Here is a 23901-nt window from a genome sequence, read left to right as displayed (position 1 = left end):
TCCAGGGGCAGTTACTATGATGTTCCCGTGTCATTATAGCAGTGTTTCCATCATTTTCTGAAGTTTTTAGACCTTGAAAGGACCCCTGGGGGATCTCGGTAAAAAATGCTCGGGTCTCCCATAGACTTACATTGGGCTTGTTGTTCTGTCCGAGTACCCAAGTATTCAAATTTGCTCGACCTGAGCAATGAGCACCCGAGCATTTCAGTGCTCGCTCATCACTATTAAGGAGCCATGGATATTGGAAGGCACATAATTTAGCCTTGCTGGTTTTTAAAAATACAGGGGAACTCACACCATTTTTTAAAAATTATTTATTAGGAGCGCAGGCGGTGGCTGATGAAGTTCATGGTCCACGCCCGAACAGTAGGTGTTCAGTGCGGACCCAGAACTTTACTGTTCGATTTTGCCCTTCTCTAATTGTGAGCATGGTGAGATAACAAAGACAGATAATATATCACATGACCAAATTGCCCATTTCTGACCTGCTCTATAGGCATTTAATTTGGGTCAGAACTGTGAGTGTTAATTTTTCAACCCTATAACACTGCTTTTTATGATTGTACATCATCATAGTGTGTTAAAAGTACATGCCCACAGAGCTGAAGAACTGAAGCACCCAGTTGAATCATAAGAAATGTAATATTTTAGATGCAAGTAAAAATGTGTGCCCTTTGTTTCTACTGCAGGGTAGAGAAAATAAAAACAGAATTTTTTTTTTATTTGCATACCTGCAACTATTTACAAGAATGTACCGTTTGTAAGGTTAAAATTTGTGAAAGGTCCTATTTAATTAAAAAAATCAGGTAAATCTTTTATAATAATTTATATTACAAAAATTCATATTATCTTGATTTTACAGTTACAAGGCAGAGCTAGTGCTTTTTTGTTAAAAGGCAGAAACCTAAATAAGTGTATTTTGTTCATGTAATTGTTTTTTGTTTTTTCCTGTCCTCCACTTAAAATGAAAAGGGTACATTCTAAAGATAAGTGGATCGATCTGCAGAGGTTTAACTTCAAATCGAATTTCTCCAAGTTCACAGATCTCTGCAAATTTAAATTTCTTTGTTATTCAATTCACGGGTATCGCAAAAAAAGAAGAAAAAAATGCCTCAATGACTCAATTTCACACACACAACTAAAAACTAAAGGTACTGTCACACTTAGCGATGCACCAGCGATCCCGACCAGCGATATGACGCGATCAGGATCGCTGGGGCATCGCTAAGTGGTCGCTAGTGAGCTGCCACACAGGCAGATCTCACCAGTGACATAGCAGGGGTCGGGGGTCGCTACTTACCTGTCAGACGAGGCGATCCTGACGTCCTCCCGTCCGCGTCCACGCGTCGCTTGTCGGCGCCACAGGAAGCCCAGCAGGAAGCTGACGACGAGAAACAGTCCAGGACGTTCTCACACGATCAGCGATAACCAGCAGGGGAGCGGTCGGAGGTAAGCATCAGACATAGCGATATCGCTAGCAATATCGCTATAACGTCACAAAAACCAGTGAAGTTATAGCGATATTGCTAGCGATATCGCTTAAGGTACTGTCACACTTAGCGATGTACCAGCGATCCCGACCAGCGATATGACGCGGTCAGGATTGCTGGTACATCGCTAAGTGGTCGCTAGTGAGCTGCCACACAGGCAGATCTCACCTGCGACATCGCTGGGGACGGGGGTTGCTACTTACCTGTCACACCAGGTGATCCTGCGTCCTCCCGCCCGGCTCCACGCGTCACTCGTTGTCACAGCAGGAAGCGCCGCAGGAAGCTGATGACGAGAAATGGTCCTGAATGTTCTCGCACGATCAGCGATAACCAGCGGGGGAGCGAGTCATAGGTAAGTATCACACACAGCGATATCGCTAGCAATATCGCTATAACATCACAAGTTATATCGATATTGCTAGTGATATCGCTTAGTGTGACAGGCCCTTTAATGTGAGAGGCCCTTAAGAGAGCGGGCTAATGATATTAGACAAGGCCACACTGGATTCCCCTTATTGTCCTGCAGCTTTCAAATCATATGATCTAGTGCAGTCAATCAGGAGGACTATCACAGCCAGAATAAAAAATGAAAGCTGACCAAGCTGTGCCATGTTAAGACTTTACAGGCATTGGAGATCAGTGGGCACAGCTCATTCCACATACATATAGGAACAGACCTAATCTGATAGCTGTATGGTACTTCAGTGCTGAATCACATAGAAAATGGTAGTGGCAGTCTCAATCTTATTCCCAAAAAATTAACGCATTGCACTATAGGAATGAAAAAGCGCAAATAGGGTCTTATCTGATGATAAAGATAAAAACGTATTAGGAATCTACTCACCTGCTATAGGAGACATATAGCGCATAGAGTTATTGATCAGCTGCTGCACGTCCAAGGGTCAAACAAGTGACCGCCGAAACATCATCTTTTTCACAAATGCGTTTCAAAGTATAGACTACTTCTTCCTCAGGGGATGACATACATCAAGGGTATGTCATCCCCTGAGGAAGAAGTAGTCTATACTTCGAAATGCGTTGGCAAAAGAATAAAACATCGATCTTTTAATGCATTAGTAATCGTGTATTATGTCAAGCAGCTCACGAAGTCCAAAAAAGTTCCATAAGAGTTGAAAAAAATTAACGTGATATAGGGAGGTGGTGTTCCTACATAATTAGTGTGACTGTTACTTAATATATCTGTGATATACCGAAGTAACAGCACCCAAATAACAATCATTTTAAACTTTATACAATGCAAATAAGAAAGGTACTTTCATACACCTCTGTCTTAATTTTGCTATTAGAATCAAAATACTGATGCCAAGCCTTGTGTCGAAGAAAGCGTGCTTCCTGGATTGTGAGTTGGGCAAACCATTTATTTTTTAAGACAGAGTAAAAGTCTCCATAATGCAGTTCATATATTGTTCGTGTTATGTAATTTTTGTTGTTGTTGTTGCAAATTTCTGTTATTTTATTAAAATAATAAACCTATACATACCACCCAAATACAATACCCTGTTCCAGGTGCTTGCTTTTAGGACATTAAGCTAACTTGCTTTTCTTGTCTTGTCTTTTTTTGTAAAGGCCTGGGTTCTTTTTCTTTTTGTTTTTTTTTCTTTGTTTTGTTGTTGTTTTAAAGAAAAGGCACATTTTGATTTTAGAAAACCTGTTTTATTTGTCCAGTCTAGAAATCATATATAATCCAAAATGTAAATAATGCTTTCAAAGACTGGAAGAAAAAAATAAATAGCAACATATGTAAAAAAACATAGAGTGTGTATTTTAGATTTTGTTTTTCAAAAAAGTGTAGGAACAGGCACTGGTGTTACAAGAGGGAGAAGGCAGGCAACTGTTCTGCACAGCACTGACACTCCTGTATTTCTATATAAAAAATGTAGGTGTTTCCCAGTCTGGGACATTTTTAAAGAGAGTTCTGAGGCAAAAAAATGGTAATTTGAAAACTGTGCCAGGATCAGCTAACCACCACCAGCATGATTAAGCACATGTCATGTAAGCTCCCTACTTAGTAGTCCTAACGCCATGATTGGTGCCATCAGGGGACACCACTGCCTCTTCCCCTGTGTTAGGTGCTTCCCAATCCCCTGTCCATAACACTGGCACATATGTCTCCTGTCTTGCACCTTTCCTTGCACATTCTGACTTACTATCATCAGGCACTTCCAAATCCTTGCCCCAGCACAGCATTTGGCTATTCCTACCCCATGCCTTGGAACGAAAAATAAAGATTCCATGCAAGTGTCAGCTCACTGACTGGTGTGCGACCTACCCACATCCTGCAGCTCCACATTGCACATGCTGGCAAAGCTTTGTGAGCACCAGAGGCCAGTTTTTGAGTACAAGCTCCAACACGCCAGTCGGTATTTTAGTCAGTCTCTGCACATAATTGAAGAGTGCGCATGGATGTCTGACATTTGTGCAGTTCTCCAAGACTTGGAGGACTCGGCAAAGATGGTGAGCAATAACAAAAATGCTGTAGTCAGGGCAATGATCCCACTCCTTTGCCTATATAAACAGTTGCTACTAACAATTAAACATGAAGCTATGGATGCAGACAAGGTTAAGATGGAGGAAAACATGAGACAAGGAGATACTACCCAGCCCACCCTCATCTTCTCTGCTCAGTATGAATTTGTGAACAATCAGAAGATGGATGCTGAGGAGGAGGAATATGAGCTATTGACTTACGTAAAAGATGCTAGTACCCATGCATCCTTTGTCCTGTCTCTCCTACATGAATGGGTTGAGGAGAATGAGGAAGAGGCGATGGAGGAGGAGATGGAAAGTCATCATCATGGTGGAGACAGAGAAATCTTGGCTGTTGGGAGCTTGGCACATATGGCAGACTTTATGTATTGATGCCTTTCCTGTGACCCTCACACTATATTTATCTTGGACAAAAAGAGTACTGGTTGTTCACCCTGCTAGACCAATGCTACAAAGAGAACTTTGCATCTCCCCTTCCTGAGGCAGAGATATATTCTAAAATGTTGCTATACTAAAAGTCCATTGTTGAAAATATGTTGAATAAATTCCCATGTGACATAGGTAGAATCAGTGGGAAAGGTTCCTCCTTGCACAACTAAGGAGGAGAGGTGAGGCAGACACATAGCAGAGGCAGGGGTACACTGTAAAATGCCTGGACCAATTTCATGAAACCATCCCAGTGTCCAGGGCCTGTATTTTAAGGAGGGAAATGTTTTTAAAAATGGTCAAGCAATACCTGCCCAACCAAACCAGCATGTTCCCTAATTCCCCTGTGACCTTCAACTATTGGGCCTAAAAAAGATGGACACCTGGCATGAGGTGTCCCTCTATGCCTTGGAGGTGGTGTGCTGCCCTGATCTTTGCATCTTGTCTGAGTGGGTTTTTTGAGATGCCTTCAAGGTTGTATAGATGACCCTGCTTGTAAGTTTTGGCAGGCTTTGCACTGTGCAGAACTTTTATGAGTGGAGGAGCACCATAACTATAGTTTGTTCACAATATTTATATGAGGTTGGTGCCTTTAAGGTTTTATTGATGACCCTGCTTGTAATTTGTTGCAGGCTTTGCACTGTGCAGAACTTTTATGAGGGGAGGAGTACCACAACTATAAATTAGATTACAAACCAAAGCACTATACCAAGTAAACTATAAGTAAAACTTAAGTTTTAATAATATATTTAAGAAAAAAAAGCAACAATACACAATACAGAAAAATCTTACAAACAGATTTGGCCAAAAAGACCTACTGTTAAGCCAAAAAAGATGGGGCAGTGCATGGTAACCCTAATACAATACTTTTGATCCCCTACCTAGCCACAGAGTTTGGCAACCTAGAACCTGCACCGTGGTGCCCCGCTCACCATTGACTCTCCTTATTACGCCCTAGTAGACCCTAGAAAGTGAGGGGGAGGACAAAGGCAAACAGCAGATATAAGGGTTCAGAAAATGCAGAAATATATATCTACTAAAGGTGCATCCAGATCAAAATATCTGTACAAATAAGGCTAGTTTCACATTAGCATTTATGGCCGCAGCGTCAGGCTGCGCACGGCTGCCGCTAAGCCCCGCCCCTGCCGCACCTCTGCCTGTAGCTCCGCCTACGGACACATGACGCTGCATGCGTCCTGCGTCCCCTATCTTTAGCATTGGGGACGCAGGCCATGCGCATTATGCGTTTGGCGGCACATGCGTCCTTTTGATGCTGCGCCGAGCGCACCAAATTGCAACCTGTTGCGTTTGGCACTGGTCGGCGCAGCGTCAAAAGGACGCATGCGCCGCCAAATGCATACTGCGCACGGCCTGCGTCCCCAGTGCTAAAGATAGGGGACGCAGGACGCATGCAGCATCATGCGTCCATAGGCGGAGCTAGCGGCGGAGGCGCAGCAGGGGGCGGGGCTTAGTGGCGGCCGTGCGCAGCCCGATGCTGAAGCTGTAAATGCTAATGTGAAACTAGCCTAAGGAAGGGGGTGGAGTGCATTGGTCAAAAGGTGACAGAATAATAATATTGGACTAATTTCCAACTATCTATTGCACTTAGTAGTGGTAGACTCCTAAATAAAGGATGATGGTACTCAAAGGGAAGGGGTGGTTGGTTGTGGAGGAGAAACCAGTATTAATCAGCACAGAGTATAAGTACCTGGTTGAAAAAAATCCGAAGGGTCACAACCCCACAATTGGGGAAAATGTCAGTGTGGACCAGTAATACATATTGTTTCAAAGGGTATAGCTATAAAAACTCTATTAATTACTAGTGTAACCCGGCCTCACAGTGGTGGTTGGCACTGTAAAACCTGCACAAATGGTGCCCCCACTAAGCATCAACTCCCCCTGATATGCCCTATGAGACCGTGTGACTGAATGGGATGCGATCCCATAATATAATGTCTGCATACGTTTTTTGCTTACTCCTCTGCTCAGTAGCTGTGGTATGTTCAGGCCAAGTTCCTGAAAGATCAGACACAGCCAATACACAGTAAATAGCAGGGGCATGTTTAAAAGATTATCACAGGAAAAAATGTTATTTAATACATCCAGTTGTGGGACTACAGCATTTACTCTTTAATCTCTGTACTGGAATTTAGTCTTGCAATGTCATCCACTGGATTGCTTCCACAGATAGAATACAACAATTTTATTTAATACATTCAACTGTGGGACTTATATTTATACCAAGATCTATTGCTAAAACTTAACTTTGTTTGTTGGACAACCCCTTTAATTGCATAATCATTTTAAAACTAGCAAACCTGTTGTGGATCCAAAAAAATATATAATTTTTATCCCCCTAGTTAAAAAGTCATTCAGAAAAGCTAACCTACGTTTGTTCTAAAAATAGTGCAATGATTCTTTGACACCTTGTGGAAAAGCTTTTGCTTCTTTTAGCAAAGAAAAAAGTTCTTTGCACTCCCCAAACAGTGATCATTTTTAGAAATTTGTCACTCTTCATGTGAAAGATACATGGCTTCTTCATTTTACACTGCCTCTGCATAAACACCAACAAGGCAGACGCTTGGCCAAAAAAGACATAATTTTTGGACTGTTTTTAGAATTTTAGTAGCCTAAAAAGTTCTCCAAATCAAAACGTAAGTTTGATAGATAATAAGAAGATGACACTAGTCTTCGGCATAGCCTCAAAAGGCAGAAAGAGACAGAAAAGTACTGTAACCTGGTATTTATGATTTCCCTGGTCTTGTAAATATCTTCCTGCACTAAAAACAATAATAATAATAATAATTAATGAAAACTTTTTTATATATTTTATGTGATTGATTTATTTTACATACTCTATGAAATGCAAATAAATTAGTTCTTAACATGCTGCTAGGGATTGATATTTGAATTTCACAGTATGTACAGCTTCTGGTGCTAGTGTTCTGTGATTCAAATGTAAATTTAATCCATGCAAATGACCAGATTATAAATTTTATAATCTCGCAAGTTAGTATTACATGGGAATATAACCTTTATGTATGCTTTCAAACCTATCATGATTAATAGCAAATATCATTGAGAGATTCCAAATTATGAGCAAAGATCATTACTTTAAATTTGACAACATAAACACGTTTAACGACAAGGATTTACTGATACTAAGTAAAACATAATTAATAGGCTCTTATTCTGAGATACTTCATTTTGCAATTCTGCTATGTTTTACCAGAGTCTGTATGAATTTCTAGTTGAAGAATGGACAGCACAGCGTATATTGCAAAATATACAAAGCAAGTCATTAAACCAAATACATAATATGGTCATCATTCACCTCGCAAAATGATATCTCGCAAAGCAAAAAGCTGTTTGAGGAAATAGTGGCATTGCGTGGTTACATATCTTTCTTGCATGCCACCATGTTCACTCAATTATTAATATCAGCACACAGAAACAATATATTCTTGTAATATATTCCCAAAGAAGCTACAAAGTAAAAGGACAGAGAATTTCATATGAGTAAAAGAATGTTATAAATACAATCTCTTCTAAGGTGATTTCTCTGGAAATACTTGACCTCTTACCATTCTATTTTCTAACCGCATGAGCTGCTAATGAGACAGACAGAGACAGAATTAAGCCTCAATATATTCTGCAGCATTTTGACCTTGCTTTGTTCTTTAAAACAAGCTGCTGAACTCAGGAATATTTCCTAGTGCATTCATTTTCCCTCTGGACAAAGTACCAAATGGTGGTATAATTGTCAAGGGAAAATTATCACTGAGATGCGAATTATCTCCACCATAAATTCTGAGAACGCATAACAGACCCAGTCATTAGTAAGCATGTCCATATTTGCAAAACTAAATAATAAATGTTAACAATACACAATGGATGCCTAACAAAAAAAAAAAAACTTCCTTGTGAAAAACCTGTAAATTCAATGAAGTTTAAATAAACTAAAACAGACCAGAAATCTTGTAGTCTGTAGACAAAAGTGAATAGGAGGCAAAAATGAGTAAGTCTCCGCAATTGAACGTACAAGATTAAAAATGCATAAACATTTATTTTATGATTTATTGTGAATGTGGTTGATTTTCCTTTTAGTGAGTCCGTGTAACCTTGTGTTGGTAAGTTATTCACCTTAGTGTATACAGGAATAACATGCAGTCATAGGTCATAATTTATTGATAAGTCTATATTTGAGGAGACAGCTAGGATGGTTGCCATTAAGAGTTAAATTAGAATTGTGTTGTTGCTGGGTTTACCACAATCATTTGGAAGGAGTACACTTTTTAAAAAAAAATCTTTCTAATAGCACAATATTCAGTTGTAGTATAACTAGAGAAAGAGGAATAGAGGAACATAAACCTCTTCTTTTTTCATATAAATTTAACAACTCAAAGAAATTTGTGGAATGAAAAAACTAAGGACATTTATGCAGAAAATCATAAAAGTCACTGCTTTTATTTTCCAACCAGTCAAATGCAGTCTGTCCCATTTCTCTAGGTCATAGTTCTTTAATGTATAAAATATACAATGTGTAGAGGATATATAACAAGCCATAGGTCTGCGGAGTACTTGTGTGAGCCCAAGGCAATTCAATTTTCACATACTTCCTCTTCTCTCTGATATTGTTGCTTACTATCTCTATTATTAACTAACTGGTGAAATCCAACTTTGTATGAGGTTAAGTTGAAGTCGTTTTTTATGGAGACACTAACATATGGTATAAAACATTGATACAGTGACTGGCATTGAAAAGTACATAGTTGTATTAGTGTTTTCAGGGTAAAGTGGCAGTTTTACTTAGATTTGCACATTGTGGCACATCTTTGTAATGTTCCTATTTTAGCTTCTACTGCTAAAACTAGAAATGTGCATTTACTCCAGAGCATTTACTTTTTTTGTGATGTCAACAAGCCATATAAAGTTAGAATGCACTTACTTTGCTCCACCATTCTAAATTTAAAATTTAAATTAAATTAATAGAGGCAATTAGTTATGAAGCAGCATTGCACTAATTGATAAAATACTACAGAACATGAACGTTGAGCATTTAGTACAAAATCAATACTGTGTATACTCAAAGGGTAGTCATTGTTTTAGACACTTGAAGACGATTGTTATTCTCCCATATGCATCAACAGGGTGGGCCATTTACATGGATACACCTAAATAAAATGTGAATGGTTGGTGACATCAGCTTCCTGTTTGCGGCACATTAGTATACGGGAGGGGGAAAACTTTTCAAGATGGGTGGTGACCGTGGTGGCTATTTTGAAGTTGGCCATTTTGGATCCAACTTTATTTTTTTCAATGGGAAGAGGGTCATGTGGCACATCAAACTTATTGAGAGTTCACAAGAAAAACAATGGTGTGCTTGGTTTTAATGTAACTTTATTCTTTCATGAGTTATTTACAAGTTTATGACCACTTATAAAATGTGTTCAAAGTGCTGCCCATTGTGTTGGATTGTCAATGCAACCCTCTTCTCCCACTCTTTACACACTGATAGCAACACCTCTGGTCAGACAGCCACGGTTCCCATGCTGTCAAATAACAGCGTGAGCCTGCAGCTGTGATCTGAGGTATAAAGTTTACTTCTGGTCATTGGTGTTGGCTGATGGGAATATTGCTCCCATCAGCTAATGCCTGCTGCCCCTAATAACAGTGAGAGCAGTAGCGGCTGATGGAAGTATTCATCAGCAGGCTCCTGCACTGTACATAAATAATTACAAAAAAGGGTTTGGGTCCCTATGTGTTTTTTGATAAACAGCCAGGAAAATTTCACAGCTGCAGCCTGCAACCCTCAGGCGTCCGCTTTAGCAAGGCTACTTATCTAGAATAGAGAGGTCCCCACACTGTTTTCTTAATTATTTTAATAAAAATTCAAAAAAGCGGTGTGGGGTCCCCCCAAGTTTTGACAACCAGCCTTGCTAAAGCAGACAACGGGGGCTGACATTCTCAGGCTAGTAAGAGGCCATGGATATTTGCCCACCAGCCTAAAAATAGTAGCCTGTAGCCCCCAGAAAAGGTGCATCTACTAGATGCTCCAATTCTGGCACTTTGCCAGGCTCTTCCCACTTGCACTGTAGCCGTGGCAAGTGGGGTTCATGTTTGTGGGGTTGATGTCACCTTTGTATTGTCTGGTGACATCAAGCCCACAGATTATTAATGGAGAGGCATCTATAAGACACCAATCCATTACTAATCCTATAATTATGTTGTAAATTAAGACACAGTAAGAATAAAGTCTTGTACTTGAAATAAAAACAACACTCTTTCCTTTTTTTGAAAAAAATAACAAACACAGTTAAACTCACCTAAGGCCTAATTCCACTGAATTCCTCGTCTACTGTAATAAAACAAAAATAAAAGAACAGCAATATCCCTCACCTGTTGTTCTGTCCCATGCCATAATCCATGTCTGGGGGATAAATATTTTTCAACCTGGACGGTACCAAGATGCGCAGGCCCTGATTGTTGCCGAAGTGACCCGATGTCATCATGAAACCAGGTCACCAGAGCTAGCAAACTCAGAGCATGGTATAGCAAGTTTGTGTGTCAATGCAGTGCTGACAGTTTGTAAAGCAAAGCAATCCCAAACATTGCATAAAATGTTCCCAATAAAAGTTTAAACTAAATTGACAAAACAAGCAAGTCCCCACTCAGGTCTGTCATTTGTTAACCAAAATATGAAAATATTGGGGGCTTCCAAGGTACTGGTAGTATGCAGGTTCTGGAAAAGTGAAATGGCTCCTTGCCCCCCAAAATAAATTCAGCAAATTCTGCACTCCCAAATTCAAATTCTTCCTCTCTTCTTAGCCCCACAGTATGTATAAACCACATTTAGCTTCCGCATGTTTGGATTTTCTGTAACAATGAGCGCCCACCTAGTTTATGGGTGTGTGTCTCAAAAAGCTTGAGCTGGGCACTACCACATATTGATCAATACAACATACTGAGAACTACAATGTACTTAGCACTACAATGGCAGTTTTCAAATTTCACTCAGCAATATGCACTGCTGCTTGTTTCTGGGAAACACTCATGGAGTCAAAATCGTCACTACACCTGTAGATAAATTCTTAAATAGGTATAAGTTCATAAACTGGGTCAATTGAGGTGAGATTCTGCTCTTCTAGCACTTAGTGGCTCTGCAAATGGAGTCCGCAAACTATTCTAGGAAAATCTGCACTCCAGGAAGCAAACACCTCTCTGTTCCTCCAGCGTTTCGCTGTATGGCTGAGCAGTATGTACAGCCACTTATGCAATATTTGAACATTCAGCAGAGATTGTAGGCCAAATTTTGGTACCATTTCTGCCTATTTCCCAATGTGAAAATGTATAATCTGAGGCGAAAACTAAATTTTGGTGGTAAAAAATGTAATTATTTTTTTCTTTACTGCCCAATGGTACAAAATTCTGTGACCACCTGTGATGTTAATATGATCATTGCAAGCCTAGATGAATTCATTGAGAGGTGTAGTTTGTAAAATGGTGTCATTTATGGGGGTTCTACTGTTCTGGCACCTCAGGGTCTCTGCCATGGCACTCTAAATCAAGTACAGCAAAATCTGAGCTCCAATATGGTGCTTCTTCCCTTCTGAGATTTGCATTGTGCCTCAAAAGAAGTTTTGAACCACATATCAGGTATCAGTGTACATCAGATAAATTGCACAACAAATTTTGAGTACATTTTATCCTGCTATTCTGGTTAAAATGAATAAACTGGGGCTAACAAAACATTTTGGTGGGAAAATATTTTCTTTCCATTTTCATAGTTTAACATTGTAAAATGTTGTGAAGCACCTGTGGGTTCAAGGTGCTCACCACATGTCTAGATAAATTCCTTGAGGGGTCTAGTTTCCAAAATTGGGTCATTTGTGGGGGTTTCCTTTGTTTAGGCACATCAGGGGCTCTCTAAATGTGACATGATACCAGCAGAACATTCCATAAAAATATGTGTTCCAAAACGTAATTTCTTTTCTGAGCCCTGTAGTGCACCCAAACAGTAGTTTTCCCCCATATATGGGGTATTGGTGTACTCAGGAGAAATTGCACTACAATTTTGGTTACTTTTCTTCTGTTACCCTTGTGAAAATGCAAAATTGGGGGCTAAATAACTTTTTTTGGGAAAAATGTGAACTTTTATTTTCACGTCTCGTTATAACCTTCTGTGAAGCACCTAGGAGTTCAAGGTGCTAACCACACATTTAAATAAGTTTATAAAATTGTGTGTAGGGAAGTAGGGAAGGGTTCCATTGTTTAGGCACATCAGCAGCTCTCTACATGTTGTCCGCTAAATATTCCAGCAAATGTTGCAAAAAATCAAATGATGCTCCTATTTTTCCGAGCATTACTGTGCACAAAGACCCAAATCCCCCACATATGGAGCATGCGCGTGTTCAGGAGAAATTGACCAACAAATTGTATCATGCAATTTTTCCTGTTATTCTTCGGAATATGGAAATTTTGGGGCTAAAAAACCTTTTTGTGGGAAAAATGTGATTTTTTTTCTATTCACACGGCTTAACATTACAAACATCTCTTAAGCACCTAGGAGTTCAAGATCTTAACTGCACATCTAGGTAAGTTTAGTTTCCAGAATGATGTCACTTGTGCGGGGATTTAACTGCTTAGGCATATCTTTGGCTCTATAAACATGACACAGCATTTAATTTTTTTGTTAGGAAGTTATAAGGGTTAAAAGTTAAACAGCAATTTCTCATTTTTACAACACCATTTTTTTAGGGACCACATCACATTTGATGTCACTTTGAGGGGTCTATGTGATAGAAAATACCCAAAAGTGACACCATTCTAAAATCTGCACCCCTCAAGGTGCTCAAAACCACATTCAAGAAGTTTATTAACCCTTTTGGTGCTTCACAGCAATTTTTGGAATGTTTAAAAATTGAACATTTAACTTTTTTTCACAAAAAGTTTTACGTCAGATCCAATTTTTTTTATTTTCCCAAGGGTAGAAGGAGAAATTTGACCCCAAAAGTTATTGTGCAAATTGTCCTGAGTACCCTGATACCCCATATGTGGAGGGAACCACTGTTTGGGCGCATGGCAGAACTCGGATGGGAAGGAGTGCCGTTTGACTTTCCAATGCAAAATTGGCTGGAATTGAGATCAGATGCCATGTTGCGTTTGGAGAGCCCCTGATGCATCTAATCAGTGGAAACCCCCACAAATGACACCATTTTGGAAACTAGACCCCCAAGGAACTTATGTAGATGTGTAGGGAGCACTTTCATATTTTTTCAACATAAATGATTTTTTCACCCCCAATTTTTTATTTTTCCAAGGGTAATAGGAGAAATTGGACCACAAATGTTATCGTGCAATTTGTCCTGAGTACGCAGATCCCTCATATGTGGAGGTAAAGCACTGTTTGGGCACATGGCAGAGCTCGGAAGTGAAGGAGCGCCGCCATGTCGCATTTGGAGAGCCCCGATGTGCTTAAACAGTGGAAACCTTCCCACAAGTGAACCCATTTTGGAAACTAGACCCCCAAGGAACTTATGTAGATGTGTGGAGAGAATTTTGAACCCACAGGTGCTTTACTAAAGTTTATAATGCCCGGGCGTGAAAATAAAAAATCATATTTTTTCCACAAACACGATTTTTTACTCTCCAATTTTTTATTTTCCCAAGGGTAACAGGAGGAATTGGACCCTAAAAGTTGAACAATTTGTCCTGAGTACGCTGGCACCCCATATGAAGGAGAAAACTACTGTTTGGGTACACGTCGGGGTTCGGAAGGGAAGTAGTGACGTTTTGGAATGCAGACTTTGATGAAATGGTCTACAAGCATCATGTTCGTTTGCAGAGTCCCTGATGTGCCTAAACAGTTGAAACCCCCCACAAATGACCCCATTATGGAAACTAGACCCCCAAAGGAACTTATCTAGATGTGTGGTGAGAACTTTGAACCCCCAAGTGTTTCTCTAAATTTATAATGCCCGGCAGTGAAAAAAAACATTTTTTCCACAAAAATGAATTTTTACCCCACAATTCTTTTATTTTCCCAAGGCTAACAGGAGAAATTGGACCCCAAACATTGTTGTCCAATTTGTCCTGAGTATTCTGGTACCCCATATGTGGGAGAAAACTACTATTTGTGCACACGTCAGGGCATGGAAGGCAAGTAGTGATGTTTTGGAATGCAGACTTTGATGGAATGGTCTGCGGGTGTCATGTTCCATTTACAGAGCCCCTGATGTGCCTAAACAGTGGAAACCCCCACAAGTGACCCCATTTTGGAAACTAGACCCCCCAAGTAAGTTATCTAGATGTGCCTTAACAGTGGCAATGCCCCTCAAGTGCCTCCTTTTCAGAAATAATCTACTGTTTCCTGGTATGTGAATTTTATAAGTGACCCCAGATCTCACCACAGCTCAGTCTAGCTGGGAACAGAGCCCAGTGACCAGATGTAACTGCGGTGACTTCAGTGAGATCCCCACTAGCACCGTGACCTGTGAGCACTAACGGTGCTAACAGGGATCTCACCGCAGCTCAGCCTGGCTGGCAACGTAGCTAAGTGACCGGAGGAAACCTCTATGATGTCACTCCCGGTTATTTTGTTCCCAACAGCTCATTCACTAGTGTTTCTCGGCATGGATAGTCACATCTTGGCATCATCCAGGTTGAAAACTAATGTTTTTATGTTTTACTGCTGTCAAACGCTAAAAGACGCTTTTTATTACAAAAAATCATTTTTGCATCACCACATTTTGAGAGCTGTAATTTTTCCATATTTCGGTCAACAGAGTCATGTAAGGTCTTGTTTTTGTGGGACGAGCTAACATTTTTATTGGTACCATTTTCGGGTACATTATATTTTCTGATCGCTTTCTATTCCAATTTTTAGTAGTCAGAATAAGCAAAAACCTGCAATTCATGAATTTCTTTTTGGGTGGGTTTAATACCATTCCGTGTGTGGTAAAATTGATAAGGCAGTTTTATTCTTCGGGTAAGTATGATGACAGTGATACCTCATTTATTTGTTTATGTTTTGGCACTTTTATAAAATAAAAACTATTTTATAGAAACAAATATTTTTTTTTTGCATCACTTTATTCTGAGAGCTATAACTTTTTTATTTTTCCACTGATGGAGCTGTATGGTGGCTTGATTTTTTTCAGGACAAGATGACATTTTCAACGGTACCATGTTTATTTATATCTGTCCTTTTGATCGCGTATTATTCCACTTTTTGTTCGGTAGTATGATGGTAAAACATTGTTTTTTGCCTTGTTTATTTATTGTGTTCACTAAAGGGGTTAACTAATGGGGCAGTTTAATAGGTCGGGTCTTTACGGATGCTGCAATACCAAATATGTGTACTTTTATTGTTTATTTTTTTCCATTCAAAGATTTATTTAGAGATACAATATATATTGATTTTACTATTTTTTTTAATTTTTTTATATTTTTACAATTATTTAATTTATTTTTTACCTTTTCCTAGCTTTTTTACTTTGTCCCACTATGGCATAATCATTTTTTGCAGGCTGTTCGCTTCTATGGCATGCATATGAAGCAGCATCTGCATGCATTATAAGCTGTCAGAGCTGCACTAAACAGAGAGAGACTTGCTGATCATGCACTGCGCATGATGATATCCGACTCACCATGGCAACGATTGGAACCATGCGTCATGCCGTGGGGTCTCCGTTTCAAAGGCAGAGGGGCTGTCAGCTCCTGTGCCGGCTCCCGAATGCTACGATCTTGTTAGATCACAGTATTTCAGGGCTTAAAGTGACGGGAGCGGTCTGTGACAGCTCCTTGCACCTAGTATCGGGCAACAGCGGTCAGAATCAGCTTACAACCGGCCGTGATTGGCTGTGCTCCCCCCATGATCGTGGCCGATCGCTTAAATGTACTATTCCATCTATAGTCATATTGTGCCAGGTCACATGGACGGAATAGTATGTCTTATCTCAGAAAGGAGTTAAATATCTATTTTCTTGGTTTTTGTAAATGTTATGTAATATGGAATTTGCTAAAGATATTTATGAGAGATGAGTGCTTCAGCTCTGTTCACATTCACATGATCCATTAATCATGCACAAGTTCCATTAATAGCCTCCATCTTATTCTCATTTGTCCTTACAGAAAGAAATAACGTAGCATATTGTCCTTTATCTCTTCTAATGTTGGACACCAAATATATTATTGTAAAGGTGCTGTAAAGGTGTTTGTTGGGGTTCGTTTGTGCCCTTCATATCTTTGTGCATAAGTTCAATTTTTTGTTCCAATTGTGGACTGAAAATGTGGATTTTTTTAATGCAGATGTAAGCTGCTTTTAATTTTTAATTTAGTCTGACATGGAAAACACATGAAAAAAATAATTTAAAAATGTGTTTTTTTAGATAAACTTTTGAACAAGGATTTGATATGAGAATTTCAGCACATAATTCTGCAAGCCTAAACTAATCATAAAGCAATAGACCTCTTTTTTTGGTGATCAAAATAATCAGTCTTCAGTATCTTCATGCATGGTGAAAACAAAACAGAGTAATTGAAGCATGAAGGTATTTCCTTTGAGAAAATGTAAAATAGCATCTTGGTCATTTTTAAATCAGTTCATTAGGTAAAGAAAAAAGTATTGGATCATTAATCTTCAGAATAAACCTGCTAAGAAATTGATCAAGTCTTTGCATCTACGGAAATACCCTGAAGCGGCTATTGATCAGTAATAGAGTGAGTGCTTCAGACTGTGGAGTGATAGCATAGGAAAGAAACAAAAGGAGCGTTATGCATGGAAAGCCAGGAGAAAAATCATGTCTCTTCAAATATGAAATCCATCCACATAAATAGAAAGGAGAAGTGGTGCATTCTCCACTGAAGCTTTCAAACAATAGTTGGCAAGATTGCTCATTAAGCTGGACATCTGCAAGAAAACATACCTTGCCAGATTGAAAGCATCATCGATCAGTCCAGCACGATTACTGACAGAAATGACCTATGAGAAAAATGGAACAATTTAGCATAATAATTCCAGCGAGGAGTCTTGGATCATAACAAAACCCTGCAAAGGAAACTTAACAAGAACTTACAGTACCTCACAGTTCTTCATTAGCTGGTCAATCAGTAATCTCCAGTTCTTAACATCATAGTTAACTCTAAAGTAGCCTATCTGATCAATGTTCCCAAGTATCCAGTTGCTTTCATCCAACGTGGGGATACGGTGGTATTCTAAAAATGGAAAAATGGAAAAAAGTAAATTAGTGTGTGTATATATATATATATACAGTGGGGAAAAAAAGTATTTAGTCAGTCAGCAATAGTGCAAGTTCCACCACTTAAAAAGATGAGAGGCGTCTGTAATTTACATCATAGGTAGACCTCAACTATGGGAGACAAACTGAGAAAAAAAAATCCAGAAAATCACATTGTCTGTTTTTTTTTCATTTTATTTGCATATTATGGTGGAAAATAAGTATTTGGTCAGAAACAAAATTTAATCTCAATACTTTGTGATATATCCTTTGTTGGCAATGACAGAGGTCAAACGTTTTCTGTAAGTCTTCACAAGGTTGCCACAAACTGTTGTTGGTATGTTGGCCCATTCCTCCATGCAGATCTCCTCTAGAGCAGTGATGTTTTTGGCTTTTCGCTTGGCAACACGGACTTTCAACTCCCTCCAAAGGTTTTCTATAGGGTTGAGATCTGGAGACTGGCTAGGCCACTCCAGGACCTTGAAATGCTTCTTACGGAGCCACTCCTTCGTTGCCCTGGCGGTGTGCTTTGGATCATTGTCATGTTGAAAGACCCAGCCACGTTTCATCTTCAATGCCCTTGCTGATGGAAGGAGGTTTGCACTCAAAATCTCACGATACATGGCCCCATTCATTCTTTCATGTACCCGGATCAGTCGTCCTGTCCCCTTTGCAGAGAAACAGCCCCAAAGCATGATGTTTCCACCACCATGCTTTACAGTAGGTATGGTGTTTGATGGATGCAACTCAGTATTCTTTTTCCTCCAAACACGACAAGTTGTGTTTCTACCAAACAGTTCCAGTTTGGTTTCATCAGACCATAGGACATTCTCCCAAAACTCCTCTGGATCATCCAAATGCTCTCTAGCAAACTTCAGACGGGCCCGCACATGTACAGGCTTAAGCAGTGGGACACGTCTGGCACTGCAGGATCTGAGTCCATGGTGGCGTAGTGTGTTACTTATGGTAGGCCTTGTTACATTGGTCCCAGCTCTCTGCAGTTCATTCACTAGGTCCCCCCGCGTGGTTCTGGGATTTTTGCTCACCGTTCTTGTGATCATTCTGACCCCACGGGGTGGGATTTTGTGTGGAGCACCAGATCGAGGGAGATTATCAGTGGTCTTGTATGTCTTCCATTTTCTAATTATTGCTCCCACAGTTGATTTCTTCACTCCAAGCTGGTTGGCTATTGCAGATTCAGTCTTCCCAGCCTGGTGCAGGGCTACAATTTTGTTTCTGGTGTCCTTTGACAGCGCTTTGGTCTTCACCATAGTGGAGTTTGGAGTCAGACTGTTTGAGGGTGTGCACAGGTGTCTTTTTATACTGATAACAAGTTTAAACAGGTGCCATTACTACAGGTAATGAGTGGAGGAAAGAGGAGACTCTTAAAGAAGAAGTTACAGGTCTGTGAGAGCCAGAAATCTTGATTGCTTGTTTCTGACCAAATACTTATTTTCCACCATAATCTGCAAATAAAATGCAAAAAAAACAGACAATGTGATTTTCTGGATTTTTTTTTCTCAGTTTGTCTCCCATAGTTGAGGTCTACCTATGATGTAAATTACAGACGCCTCTCATCTTTTTAAGTGGTGGAACTTGCACTATTGCTGACTGACTAAATACTTTTTTTCCCCACTGTATATATAACTGTGCAATTAGTGGAAATGTTACAATAAAAACAAAAATGAAAGATAAACAGTACTTTATGCTCATTAAGCTAACTAAGTGACTGAGGCAATTACTTTATCATTAAGAATGAAACTTTCTCAGCCTAAATAACAGTGTATTGGAAATTATTTATACAGCAGCTGTTCTCACAATCATGAAAGAAACATTTAAAAACTAAGATGCTAAGGAGAAACACACTTTCTTCTATGCACATATGTGTTCAATAGTTTCTTGTCACTCCATCAGATACTGTTTTCTTTTTTAACCACTTCCTGACATTTTACTTAAATGGAAGACATTATTGGGAAGGAGTGAATACGAATTGATGCACAGTTACTCCATGGTGATTATAAAGAAGCTGTGCCTGAAAGATCACCACAAGGTGTTTGATTTAACTGTCAGCCAAGCTCATGCAATAATAGCCAGCACCTCCAGAACCATCCCTGCTTGGTTAATCTTCTAGATGTTGTGATCAATAGCAACTGCATCATTTAGAGAGTTGTGAGAGAGATTTATATCATGACACAAGGATGCAGATGGTTGACATGGCACACAAAAGTCAAAGAAAGATCTCTGGGTCATCCAGGTATGATCACCTATTAGGTCCTGCTCCTGCCAATGTTAGGCTGGTTTCACATTAGCGCTTTTTAAGCGCACGCACGGCCGGGGGTAGCTCCGCCCCCGAGCCGGCTCTCTGCCCGGCGTGCCCGCCCCTTGCTTGTAGCGCCGCCTCCTAGCGCACAGCGGCGCCTGCGATCGGCGCACCCTATCTTTAGCATAGGGTGCGCAGATCGTGCGCAGGCCGTGCGCTAGTTGCGCTTTGACCTGCGCTGCGCACTTTTGACGGTGCGCCGTGCGCACCAAAATCAAACTTTTCAGATTTTGGCGCACACAGCGCACCGTCAAAAGTGAGCAGCGCAGGTCAAAGCGCAACTAGCGCACGGCCTGCGCACGATCTGCGCACCCTATGCTAAAGATGGGTGCGCCGATCGCAGGCGCCGCTGTGCGCTAGGAGGCGGCGCTACAAGCAAGGGGCGGGCACGCCGGGCAGAGAGCCGGCTCGGGGGCGGAGCTACCCCCGGCCGTGCGTGCGCTTAAAAAGCGCTAATGTGAAACCAGCCTAACACTTATAAGTCTAACACCTTGGAATAAAGAAATGTTGTAATGTATTACACCACAAATCAGACAAATAGTAGTCAAAGTTCTAAAGCAAAGTAATAAAAGTTACACAAAAATTGTAAAATAATATAAAAAGACACCACAAAATAAATAACAGAACAATCGTAAAAAAAAGTTTCATCAATTAAATGACATTTTTTATGTAAAAACAAAAGATATGAAAAAGTACAAATAGATTGTATGGTCACATGCTGAACAATCTAATCTATAAAACTGCCACATTATGTAACCCTTAAATGAACAATGTTTAAAAAAATGTAAAACAGCAAAAATACTGTTTTGTCATTGCACCAGCATACAATAAGTCTAATAAAATGCATTCAAAATTGTGATTTAAAAAAAAAATTATATAATTGAAAATGTCATCTTGTCCTATCAAAATCAAATCCTCACATGCATGAGTTGTAGGGATGATGAACTTGCTCTGTGATGCTTGGATATCACTAGAGTATCTGGATGCTCGCATGTGCTTGGCACTAAAGATGAGCGAACTTGTTTGGAAAACAATTGCTAATCTCAAAGTCGGCATGAACGTAGCACTTTAAAATTTGTGTCTAGATTTTGGATCATTTTCCAAAAAAATCAGTAAAATGATCTAGTTTCCACTAAGGCTCTGGTAAGATCATTACTGTTGGTCAGAAAACTGCAGGGACACGTTATAAGATGTCACCATGACCCCCGACCAATGGTCAGGGAGCCATGGTTACAATGTAAAATAACAGCATGAGGCTGCAGCTGTGATTGTAGGTAAAAAGTTTACCCTTGATCACTGGCATCAGCTGATGGGACTACTACTCCCATCAGCCTACACCTATTGCCACTAACAACTTCGAGAGCAGGAGAGGCTGATGAGAGTATTCATCAGTGGTGCCTGTGCTCTAAATAAGTAATTTAAACAAAATGGTGTGGGTTCCCCTGTATTTTTGATAACCAGCCAAGTGAAACTAACAGCTGGGGGCTTCATCCCTCAGCTGTCAGCTTAAGCAAGGCTGGTTATCAAAAATAGAAATGTCCCCATGCTATTTTTTTTTAAATGTTTTCAATAAATAATTTTAAAAAATGGCATAGGGTCCCCCTCATTTTTTGACAACCAGCAAGCTAAAGCAGACAATTGGGGGCTGGTATTCTCAGGCTTGGAAGGGGTCATGGATGTTGCCCCCAGTCTAAAAAGAGTAGTCTGCAGTGCCCAGAAAAGGCACATCTATTAGATGGGCCAATTCTGGTGCTTTGCTCGGCTCTTCCCACTTGCCCTGTGGTGGTGGCAAGTGGGGTTCATATTTGTAGGGTTGATTTCACCTTTGTGTTGTCTGATGTCATCAAACCCACAGCTTAGTAATGGGAAGGCTGCCTCTCTAGTGATGAGCGAGTGTATTCATTACTGTTTGCTATTCACACGGATAGAACAGTATTCGGGTTACTCGTTACATGGCGAGTATTTGTGTACTCACCTCGCTATATTCAGATGTCCCACTGTGCAGTTTTGGCATCTCCTTTCAGCATCTCCACTAAGCATGCTGGGCTTCTTGTGATTGGTTGGCTGCCCAGCATCATAGGGCCTATTTAAGCCTTGCCCGCGCCATTTTGCGCACATTGCATCTGGAGCCTGCGTTTTACAAGCATAGGAAGAGATCGCTCAGCTGCTAGGGAGAGTCTTTAGGCCTCTTGATAACACAAAAGCCTTTTTCAGGGATATCTGTAGTGTATACTAGATCAGTAAAGAGTAGGGAGAGAGAGATACTCGAGCAGGGACAGTTTAAAGGAACCAATCATTAGCTCAATAATACCACCAAAAATAGCTCTTTTCAGAGCTGAAGACACACAATAAAGTCAGAGTACAGGGAGAGAGAGATTGTGTATTAGGTATGGAGAGGTTAAAGTGTTCTTCGAGTGTCCATCTTAAAACACATCTTGTTAGAGGCAAAGCAATATTTTTCCAGCACACAGAGTGCTAGCATTTAGTGCTGCCTTATTTTTGCACCAGTCTATTTTCCCTGCAGTTTTTGGGGTCAGAGCCTGGCTTCTGCTGTCCACATTAATCCACTTAAAAGGGCTTTTAGTACCCTACGCAAAGCAGCAGTCCAAACATTTCCTACTTCCTGCTACCAAGCATGCACAAAGCCATTTTCCCTGCTGTTTTTGTGGTCACAGGCTGCCTTCTGCTGTCCACATTATCCCACTTAAAAAGGCAGTGAGTGCCCTGTGCAAAGCAGTAGTCCAAACATTTCCTCCTGCCTCCTACCAAGCATGCACCAGCACATTTTCCCCACTATTTTAGCTGTGACCGCTAGCTTGGCTTGTGCCAACAGCATCTGAAAATCTGTGAGCAAAACCCAAAATTCCAAAAAAGCCTGTTGTTAAGGGACAGAGACATGGACGTGGTGTTGTCAGAGGTACGCGAGAAGGCACTAAGTCTGTGTCAAGTCAGAAGAAGCTTGATGCATCCACTATGTTCCTGGAAAAATTTCCGGGTTTGGAACGTAAACATGTGTGGAAGACAGAAGAGTGAGAGCAGATTCTGTCCTGGATAGCAGACAAGGCCTCTATGCATTTGTCAAGCAGCAACAAATCTTCCACGACCACACAGTCTACTGTCAATACACAGAAGGCTGGCCAATCCAATCCTGAAGCTGGTTCTCCTTCCTCCTGCCATTATCAGTTACAGGAGACATAGGACCCGAGCTTTTCCACTCCATAGACCTGTTTGCTACGTATCCTTTGGCTGGCTCTGCCCTATCACCATGCAACATTGAAGAGGGACGCAAGGTGGTGGCGTGCATTGATGCTCAAGTATTTGAAGACCTAAGGCCTGATGAAAGCCACTTTGAGGAATGTCATTTACTGTCTCCAGAGGTGGACGTTGATGATTATGAGACACATTTGCCATCAGGTCAGCCTACAATGTAAACTGGAAAGGAGGATGAGATTGAAGATGAGGTGGTCGATGATGAGTCCAGTGATCCGACCTAGACCGTTGGCATTCATAGCCGTCACAGAAACACAGAGGAAGATGGATATGTAGCACCAACACAGGCACCGGGGGGGGTCATGGTTTGCCCAGAGAGAGAACTGGGTCAACTGTTCCCAAAAGCACCACCGCTGTGTGCTAAGTGAGGACAAGGGGGAGTTCAGCCACTGTGTGGAATTTTTTTCTGAAAGTCCTTCAGAGAAAAACATTATAGTCCGTAGCACCTGCCATAACAAGTTGAGCAGAGGCCAGGTCAAAAGCAACCTGAGAACCACCAGTATGCAAAACCACATGGCAGCCAAGCACCCAAGTAGGTGGGCGGACCACCAAGGTACCAAATCTGTGTCTGCGTGTCAAACCACTGCCATGTCTGTCACATGGACTATGTCCTTTAGAAAGTGCTGTTCAGGAAGGAGGCACTCATACC

At 40.6% G+C, this 23901-nt stretch overlaps 1 protein-coding gene across 1 annotated transcript in view; it reads right to left on the bottom strand.

The window, feature by feature from the left end:
- TRHDE (thyrotropin releasing hormone degrading enzyme) overlaps positions 1–23901 on the bottom strand; it is a 1336029-nt gene that overhangs the window by 218580 nt on the left and 1093548 nt on the right. Inside the window, exons 11-12 of the mRNA XM_073559980.1 lie at positions 17506–17639; positions 17351–17406 (exon numbers count right to left, since the gene is read on the bottom strand). Of these exons, the coding sequence (XP_073416081.1) occupies positions 17351–17406; positions 17506–17639 (190 nt within the window). The remainder of the gene's footprint in view (positions 1–17350; positions 17407–17505; positions 17640–23901) is intronic.

The sequence above is a fragment of the Dendrobates tinctorius genome, unplaced genomic scaffold (assembly GCF_039654945.1).
Source record: "Dendrobates tinctorius isolate UK_male_01 unplaced genomic scaffold, ASM3965494v1 ptg000290l, whole genome shotgun sequence".
Lineage (NCBI taxonomy): Eukaryota > Metazoa > Chordata > Amphibia > Anura > Dendrobatidae > Dendrobates > Dendrobates tinctorius.
Note: the sequence above shows the minus strand (reverse complement) of the source record. Positions and strands in the feature narration are given on the sequence as shown.